At 40.8% G+C, this 9766-nt stretch overlaps 1 protein-coding gene across 1 annotated transcript; it reads right to left on the bottom strand.

The window, feature by feature from the left end:
• Window positions 1-8200: 8200 nt before the first annotated feature.
• On the bottom strand, window positions 8201-9151 carry LOC100026015 (olfactory receptor 10W1-like). Its single transcript, XM_001376735.4, has one exon. The coding sequence runs from the start codon at window positions 9149-9151 to the stop codon at window positions 8201-8203; it is 951 nt and encodes a 316-aa protein (XP_001376772.3).
• Window positions 9152-9766: the final 615 nt, after the last annotated feature.

The following is a 9766-nucleotide window of genomic DNA, read 5'->3' as shown; positions in this document are numbered from 1 at the left end:
ATAGAAAAAGGCTATGCCCCTGGGATGATGTTAAAATGGTTAGTCAGAATGTCTAGGGAGCTAACCCCCCCCCCCAGGGTATTTTCCTTCCTGCTGATGGCTGCTCTCTGGGGGCCCTGTTTCCCTGAGATGGAGGCACAGGTAAAGCAGAGGTCTATACCAGATTAGGGAACACCACAGGAGTGGAGAATGACAGCTGATTAGGTAAGTTTTTTTTTTTGTTTTTTTGTTCTTTACGAAACATCCTCCTGGATGTCCTTCAGGTAATACCCCTTGCTGGAGGAAGATCAGTGACCTCAGAACCAGAACTTTGCTTAATCTGGTTCTGATAGCGATCTCCTTCCTGGCTGTAAAGTCCTCCAACCACCAACCTTCCTTCTTCTTCCTTTAAAGATCTGACTGCAAGTTATGAACAACAGCTATTCATTTAGGATAGGATAACAAGGGGAAGGTTAGGAAAGGGGTCAAACAGGGCTTCCCTAAGCTAAAAGCAAAGACTAATGGTAACATTTGTTGACTTTGGCTTGGGCCAATAGCTAGGATCTTATCTATCTTCTTGTTCTACTATGCTGGCTAATCTAATCTAGTATTAAAGAAGGGGCAAATGTCTTTAGGTTGCTGGCACAGAGGGAGTGTTCAGGCTTCAGGACTGACCCAGCCTGCCCTTCAGGGTAAAACCCTCTCAGACAGCTCAATGTCCAGTCAGTCCACACAGGTCTTGAATTACAGAGAGAGGGGGTCAAGTTCAGTCACTGTGGGTATTGGATACGATCGGGAAAAATCCTCAGGAAATCATGGTTTTCCAATCCTGAGGTGGGAATCGGAACTATCTCACTACAGGGTTCAAAACTGAACTCTTCGGAGACATTTCCCAGGGAAGGAACTGGTTAGGTACTTGGGGGTTTACAAAAATGAGTACAGAAAGAAAAAGCAAATGTGATACAAGATCATGCAAAAAATCAAACTTACCATCTAGACTAATTCAACAATTCTCTATCTATGCTTATCAACACGTAAAAATAATTCAACTATAAAACTTCCATTAACCCAATTTTCAGCTGATGTTGTTACAAAGATCCATTTCATTGGGGAAGAAGAGTGCTCGATCCAGCAAACATATTTTCTCTCTCCATCCTTTGGATAGCAAACACATCCGCATGATGTTATTGACCCCTGCTTCCCTAGCCCTTGATCTGCTGCAACCTGGCTCTGATAAGACTTCTACTGAAAACAGATCTTTAAAAGTTACCAACCCAGCTAACTTTGCAAGTAAATGGTAACTTGAGTGTATCTTTTTTTTTTTTTTAAATTTCAGGGAAATGCTCCTCTGTCCCTCTTAAGAAATTACTTCCCCTACTTAACTCATTGATGTCTAGAATTCCACAGATGCCCAAGCTTTTTCCTACCAAAATGGGCACTATCCCTAGAGGAGAAATTTAGAATGCCATCATTAAACGTTCTTGTTGATGTTTAGTTGTGGTCAATTCTTCCATGACCCTATTTGGAATTTTCTTTGCAATGAAAAAAATCTGAGGACAGATTTGAACTTGGGTCTTCTTGACTCCAGCCCTGGTACTCTGTCTCCAAGATGCTGCTCATTAAATATATTTCAGTGTAAATGAGTTTACAAGAAGCTTTCTTGAAGCTTTTGACAATGGAAGGATAAAGTAGGAGGTCTGAGGAAGGTGGGAGTAAATGGTACCTGGAATTTGTAAAGATAATCTAGAAAGTGCAGATTTTGGTACTAAAGATAACTAATTGCTACTTGGCAGTTTTACAGTGAGCCTTCCCTAATTGTCAATGACTTTCTCTTGTTAAATTCAATGGCCTCTTCTCAGTCTTCATCTTCATTCATACTTAATGCTAACTCTTCTTTTCTTTTTTCTTTTTTACCCCTTACCTTCCATCTTGGAATCAATACTGTGTACTGACTCCAAGGCAGAAGAGTGGTAAGGGCTAGGCAATGGGGATTAAGTGACTTGCCCAGGATCACACAGCTGAGAAATGTATGAGGAGGCTCCCATCCCATTCGATTCCATCAGCTGTCGAGCCCCCCCCACCCCTGGGCTCGGGGGCAGAGCCCAGAGGAGGCTTACATCCCATTTGATTCCATCGGCTGGTGAGGCCCCCCCCCCCCCCCCAGGCTCGGGGGCCAGCTCCTCCAACCCCAATCAATACGTGCTGGCAGGCCAAAATGAGGAATAATTTCTTTTCAAAGCACCTTAGCAACAAAAGCCACTGTGGCTTGGGTCACAGGAAATGCTTCCAGCCATCTGGTCAGTTGATCTACTATGACTAGACAAATTTTATAATGTCCAGCCTTTGGCATTGTTATGAAACCTATCTGTAGGTGCTCAAAAGGTGTGTAAGCCAGAGGACGCCCACCAAAGGCTTTGCCACGAAAGGCATGTTGGTTATCTGCCTGGCAGGTAGAGCAGGCTGAACACACTTTAGAGGCTCTGGTAGTTATACAGGGGGCTATCCATACTCTCTTGACAGAGTCCATGATGCCCTGGGTACCAAAGTGACCATTTTTGTGAACAGATTGGCAAATTTGGTGATAGAAACTTCTAGGTAGCAGGGGTTTTCCTTCAGATGACACCCATACTCCATTAATCTTTTTTGCTTTAAATTTTTCTTTCCATTTTTCCACTTCCTTTTCATTATAGGAAAGTGATAAATTTAAGTCATCAGTGGTTGTTAATGTTAAAATTAATCCAGGTCCTTCTATGGCTGCTAGCTTTGTAGCAGTACCTGCTCGGTCATTTCCCCTAGAGACAGGGTCAGAGCCACCTGTATGGGCAGAACAATGAACTACAGCTAGGGCTTCAGGAAGCTGGAGAGCAGAAAGAACTTCATTAATAATTTCTGCATTAGCTATGGATGTTCCAGCTGAGGTTAAAAATCCTCTCTGGAGCCATAGCATCCTGACTGAGTGACAAATGCCAAAAGCATATCTAGAATCTGTATAAATTGTTGCCTTTTTACCCTTGGCAATTATACAGGCATGTTTCAGAGCTATGAGTTCTGCCCCCTGAGCGCTAATGTTAGAGGGCAGTGAAGCTGACCACTCAGTGGCAAATTCTGTAACTACAGCAGCTCCAGTGTAGCATGTGCCATCTCTCATAAAAGAAGCATCAGTAAATAAGACCAGATCTGAGTTGTTTAAGGGAGTGTCCAAGAGATTATCTCAAGGCTTTTTTTTTGCCATGGACACTATTGTTTCACAATTGTATAATGGTTCTCCTGAAGTTGGTAAATTTGGAAGCAAGGTGGCAGGGTTAAGGGCTGTACAGCATTTCAAGGTAATGTTTTCACTATTTAACAAGGTTATTTCATACCTTATAATTCTCTGATCTGAGATGGCCTGTGTTCTATGCCTTAGCAATAATGCTTCTACCTCATGTGGGCACACAATTGTTAATGGTCATCCCAATACTAGATCAACAGTTTTTTTCACTAGTAAGGCTGTAGCAGCTACTCCTCTAAGGCATGGTGGTGCTCCTGCTGCTACTGGATCCAGTTGGGCAGAATAATAAGCAATTGGGCACCGAGAAGGCCCCAAAGTCTGAGTTAAAATGCTTGAAGCTACCCCTCTTCACTTATGTTCATACAAAGTAAATGGCTTGTTGTAATCTGGGATGCCCAGAGCATGGGCAAACAGGATAGCCCGTTTTAGATCTGACAGAGCTGACAGGTGTTCTGGCTCTAATTTGAGGGGTTCAGGGACTGAATCCCTTGTTAGTGCTATAAGGGGTTTAGTAATTTCTCCATAGAATGGAATCCATTGTCTGCAAAACTCTGTTGCTCCTAAAATTGCTCTCAACTGTTTCTTACTGGTAGGAGCACTTAAATTTTGAATATTCTCAATTTGTTTGGGAGAAATAGAGCGGGCACCTGCAGTCAGAATGAACACCAAATATTCTACTTTAGGGAGACATCACTGAAATTTACCCTTCAAGATCTTCTGTCCTCTTTTGTGCAATTCCAAAAGAAGGTGTTTACTATCTTCCTGACATACTTCTGCATCTATTGAAGCCAAGAGTAGATCATCTACATATTTGATTAATTTGCTATTTTTAAATGTTATATTATCTGTGTCTTGGCTCAAAATTTGTGCAAATAAACTCAGGCTTTCCATGTAACCCTGTGGCAGAGAACCCCATGTATATTGAGAGCCCTTCCAGGTGAAAGCAAAGATATGCCTGGAGTTTTCATGTATGGTTATGGAAAAGAAGGCTGAGCACAACTGTACTACTGTAAAGTATGTAGCTGTGCTAGGAATAGAAGAAATAATCGTGTGTATGTTGGAAACTACGGAATGTCTTTATAATGTGGTTGTTCACAGCCCTCAGATCCTGTACAAATCTATAGAGGTGCTTGCCATTGGGCCCTCTTTTTGTTTTTTTAACAGGCAGGATAAGTGTTGTATTCAGATTTACAAGGGATTATTATTCCCTGATAAATTAATGATTTAATTACTGGGGTAATACCCTCAATTGCCTTTTTTGAGAGGGAATACCAAGGAATGGAAGGAGGTAGGCTAGATTTAGTTTTTATCTGCACAGGATATCTGCAAATCTGACTTAAGTAAGCCTACATTGGAAGAAGATGTGACCCAAAGAGACTCCAAGTATATCTTCAGGTATTACAAAGGTGGGATGCTCTTTCCCCTCCTGACTCTCTGAGAGAATTACAGGGAGTAAATTTAAAGATTCCTCAGGTACTTCCAATGATAAGGAACCATCTGCGGAGCAAGTTATTGTGGCTCTGAGTTTGCATAGAAGGTCCCTCCCCAGCAAATTTAAAGGGGAGTCAGGCATCAAAAGGAAGGAATATTGTACTTCTAGGGGTCCTACAGACACCATTCTAGGGGAAAGTTTTTTAACCCTTTGGGGTATTCCTGACACTCCCATTACCTTCTGTGAACCAACAGAATAACAATGTAAATCAGGTGTACTCTTTTAATACAGACCTGGAAGCTCCAGTGTCTAAAAGACAACCATAATAGGTGTTATCTACCTTTATGGTAACATGGGGTTCGTTAGTATAGAGGGGGAAGTGGATAGGGACAATTGGTAGTAGGACATCAGGGTTCAGAAAATCAAAGGTTATATCCTCTGATTCCTGTGCCCCAGCCCCCCCAACACCTTCATTGTATTTGGGAAGTTCCTTGGGCACCCCCCTAAAGGGCACCCCCTCAGGGGCATTAGCACCCTGAGTATTTTTTGGATGAGTACCACTTAAGGTATTTTGTTGTGGAGTTATTGGGGTTGAGTTATCATTTCCCCAATATCTATTCCTACAGTTATCATTCCTAAAGTTGTGATTTTCATTATCATTATTATAGTTATTTCTATAATTATCACTTCTGTAGTTATTAATCTGCATATTCCTTCTGATAATCTTGAATTAAGTTCTACACTATCATTTTGTGGTCCTTCTCACAGAATTGGCAGGTAATGGATCAATAATTAGATACCTGGAGAGGGGCAAGTGTCATTGGTTGAGTATCATGCCCACTTTCCATCTTAGCCATCTTATCTTTTAAACATCTCAATTCTTTCTTTATTTCCTTCATGAGATCACTGTTTTCTTCCTCCTTTTCTTTGTTTCCCTTTGAAACATATAGAGCTGTTTTCCACAATTCTTCAAGGTCCATCTCTGTCCATGTTACGAAATGTGTTCTAAAATAATCCCTAATCATTTTGCAAGAGTTATTGACAAAGTGTCTTCTAACTTTTGTCTTATTCAATTTTCTTTAGATAGATCAAAATCCAGGTATCTACCCCCAAACTCTATTGTTCTGTCCATGAATCTAGAGTGTGTCTCTTCATCATTTTGCTTAATATTTTCAAAGTCTGTCTACTTATCTGTACTTTCTGCACACTCTCTCATTGCTGTTAAGATGGTCTCTGTACAACAGTATAGTTGTAAAAAATCCCCAGAGTCATTATAATCCCATTTGGGATCCTGAGATGGCCAATGTGCTGCATTGCGCCCCTGGGTTTTGTTGACATGAGCAATTATTTAATTTTTCTCAAGTTCAGTTAAAAAAACCTGTAGCAACTTTTCAACGTCCTCGTAAGATGGATTATACTGAAAAAATATGTCTGTCATCTTTTTTGTTACTAGAAAGGGATCTTGTTCATATGTGGGGATATTTTCTGTAAATTCATTTATTTCTTGGGGAGTAAATGGTATATTGTGCCGTAAAGTCACCACATTCCCATTCCATCCTATTTCAGGTACTTCTCTTAGAGGAAACAGGCCTCTAATTGAATTTGGTACCTGTGGGTCAGTTTGACTAGGACGAGTTTCTTTAGAAAGAAGAGATTCCCTTTGGGCTGGAATTTGGTTTTGTGTAGGAGAAGGAATATGAGAAACTGGGATTGAAGGTGAGGGGTCTTTGGGATTAAGTTCAGCCAAGATTTGCAGACCATGAGAGAACCAGTCTGTTAATTCAGCTATAGGGAAGGTGTTTTCTATCTCTATTTCGGGGAAGGAAATTTCCTCATTTAGAGGTTCAGAAACAGGTCTAGAAGGTCCAGACCTGTTTCTGGTGGGGTGGATGTTTGCCAATTGATCCTGTAAGAAACATTTTAAATTATCCAATTGGACTTGTATGTTTTCCTGCATTTTAGCCTCAATTTTTAAAATATTTTCCTGTGTTTTATTAAAAAATTTAATTTAAAATTTAAATTTAAAAATAATTTTCTGTATTTTAGCTTCAGATTCTTACATAATTTCTTGTATTTTAGCTTCAGAACTTTGTGTGTTTTTTTCTGAATTTCAGCTTCAAATATTTTTTTTTGTTAGCATCTCTAAACATAGTACTGAGGAGTAAAAAAATGACATTACCTAATAATATAAAAAATTGGAGGTATGCTGAATTCCTCAATGTCTCTAATTCTTCAAATGCCATATAAATGTTGAAGAATGTAGTATTCATTTATATATATGTTTTGTAATTATTTTCCTAGTGGGCTTCAAAAAACATGTGGGGAGCAGGACAAGGCCAAACTCTCTTTAGGTCCCCTTCACTCCTAATTAAGAATAATCAAGGCAGTTGTTCCCTGAGGGAAAGGGGATTCAGAGCTAAACAGCTTTCCCAGTCCTGCTGCTTTGGATTTAAATAAAAATAAAAAGACCTGTATTCTATATAATTTAAAGAGAGGGAAAATCCAAATTTACTTACCTCTACAGCTGATCAAAATGAGCTTTTAAAAGCTGAACTTAGGGATAGTCACAGTAGAGAAAAGGTTTAGGAAATTTAAGAAGATTGAGGGTATTTTTTCATAACTGATGTGGTCAGACAAAACTGTAAAGGATCATTTTAGCATTGTGACCTAAACTATATTAATTATTTGGTCACCATGGATACCCCAAATAAAAAAAATACCCAAGTCAGCTGGAAATTTATGGTGATTTAATTAATAAAGTGGAAAGAAATTAAGAATGGAGAAGGAAAGGGTGTAGGATTTCTCCTGCCTGGCTTGTGCCAGGGGGAAGATTAGAGGCTCTAGGAAGGTAAGGTTTTGGAAAGTAAAGGATGAAGGAATCAGCCTGAACTCCAAGAGGGCTCAGTCAAGATGCATGAACCTGAATTAGCTCAAGAGCAAACTCACCGCCAAAACCCAGACAAATAGCTGCCACCACGCCAAGATGTCAGAATGCGACTTAGGACAGCCCAGGGGTCTGTCAGCTGTAAGACCATCTTCTTAGATACCTAATCCTTGAGTATAGGTGCAGACATTCCTGACCTTGTTAAACTAAGTAGGGTGGAGCAATGTAGACTTCCCAAGACCTGATTCTATTAGAACAAGTATCTCCATTATTACAAACCAGGAAATAGCTAAATCAAATCTTCTAAAGTACAGTCTGAGTAGGGTAGAGTAATTTTAAAATTTACAGTTGGTAGGGAAGGTATCCATTTCCCCACATTTCTGATGAAGGGACAGGATTGGGGAGAAAAGCTGACTTCCCCCTAAACAGGAAGCCAGGACTCCAACCAGTTATTTGGATTCCAAGTTCAGTTCTTTGCCTTTTGATGGTATAGGGTTTTATGGGTAGCAGTATATGCTTGAATCTTGAGTCACTTTAGCACCAGATAGGGGAAACTCTTTGGCTAACCCCATATCCCACTGCCCCCAATCTCAACCCAGTGCTAGATAAATATATATTGGTTTACCATAGTACTCTAGGTACAGCTTTTCTTGGAAAAAATAATTCTTGTGAGTACTCGTCTTAGGGCTCCCTTTACCTCACTATTCCTTAGTGTGTAGATCAGGGGATTGAGGAGAGGAGTCCCTAGTGTGTATATCAGTGAGAGCAACTGGTCCTTCTTGGGTGAGTAGCTCGAGTTTGGCCGAAGGTACATGAACATGCAGCAGCCATACTGTAGCAAGACTACCATGAGGTGGGAAGAACAGGTAGAGAAGGCCCGCTGGCGGCCTGATGCTGAATGGATGCCCAATATTGTCATTGTAATAAGGGCATAGGAAACAGCAATGAGGAGGAAGGGGAAGGCAATGGCCAGTGTGCCTGCGATCAGCGCTGAGAGCTGATGGAGGTGGCTATGGGAGCAAGTCAGACGCATCACAGGGGGCACATCACAGAAGAAGTGCTCGATCCCTTTAGAATGGCAAAAAGGTAAGTGAAAGATTAAGGCAACCTGCTGCAGTGAGAGGATGAACCCAATGGCCACACAGGCTACCACCATATTGGCACAGAGCTTCTGGGTCATGATCAAAGGGTACTGCAGGGGATAGCAGATTGCCACATAACGGTCATAGGCCATAACAGCCAACAGGAAGCAGTCAGCACTACCAAGCCCAATGAAGAATACCATCTGGGTAGCACAACCCAGCAAGGTGATAGTCTTATGCCCCTTCATGGTGTTTGCCAAGATGTGGGGAACTACTGTTGCAGTGTAGAAGATCTCCACAATGGAGAGGCTGCCTAGGAGGTAGTACATAGGTGTGTGGAGGCGGGCTTCCATCCGGATGGCAGCCACAATAAGGATGTTTCCTGTGAGGATCATGGTGTAGACTAGACTGATCCCCAAGAAAACCAAGATCTGCTGCTCTGGGTGGGTAGGATAAGCAAGGAATACAAACTCTGTTGATAAGGATTGGTTCACCCAAGTCATTGAGGCACTGAGGTCCCCTGTGTGGCAAGAAATAAAAGGACAGAAGAAAGAAACAATCTGTGAATATATATAGAGCTATCCTGTATATTGTGGCTGTAGGTCTGCTCTAATCAGAGCTTGAGATTGGGGGAAAGATTGTGGTATAACTGAAAGTGCTACATTTGGAAGCAAGTCTGGGGCTCAAATCCTGCATATGAGATTTCTTTTGGGGTCCAAGAACAATTGCTCAGCATCTCTGAGCTTCAGTTTCTTAATCTGGAAAAGTAGGATAATAAAACACTACATACTCATTGAATTGTGGTAAATATCAATTGAGATAATGAATATAAAGTCCTTTTCAAAATTAAAGTATAATATGTGGTTTTAATGGTGATAGTGATGGAAATAGAATGAGAGACTGCTTGGTACAAGGTGGGGGTGGCAGGAAATCTACTGCATTTAGTGTCTAATGACTAGCATTTCAATTTGTTACCAATGTAACCTTGGGTGAATAATTTTCTCTCTATGCCTGTTTACTACTCTGTAAAATGGTGATTGGACTAGATGCTCTTCAAGTCAAGGACCCTTAACCCATAATTTTTGAATTAAAAAATACCTTACCTTCTGTCTCAGAAT

This window comes from Monodelphis domestica, chromosome 6 (assembly GCF_027887165.1).
Source record: "Monodelphis domestica isolate mMonDom1 chromosome 6, mMonDom1.pri, whole genome shotgun sequence".
NCBI classification, from domain to species: Eukaryota; Metazoa; Chordata; class Mammalia; order Didelphimorphia; family Didelphidae; genus Monodelphis; species Monodelphis domestica.
Note: the sequence above shows the minus strand (reverse complement) of the source record. Positions and strands in the feature narration are given on the sequence as shown.

Excerpts from the sequence above, each read along its gene's own strand:
- LOC100026015 (XM_001376735.4), bottom strand. The coding sequence starts at position 9,151 with ATGACTTGGGTGAACCAATCCTTATCAACAGAGTTTGTATTCCTTGCT.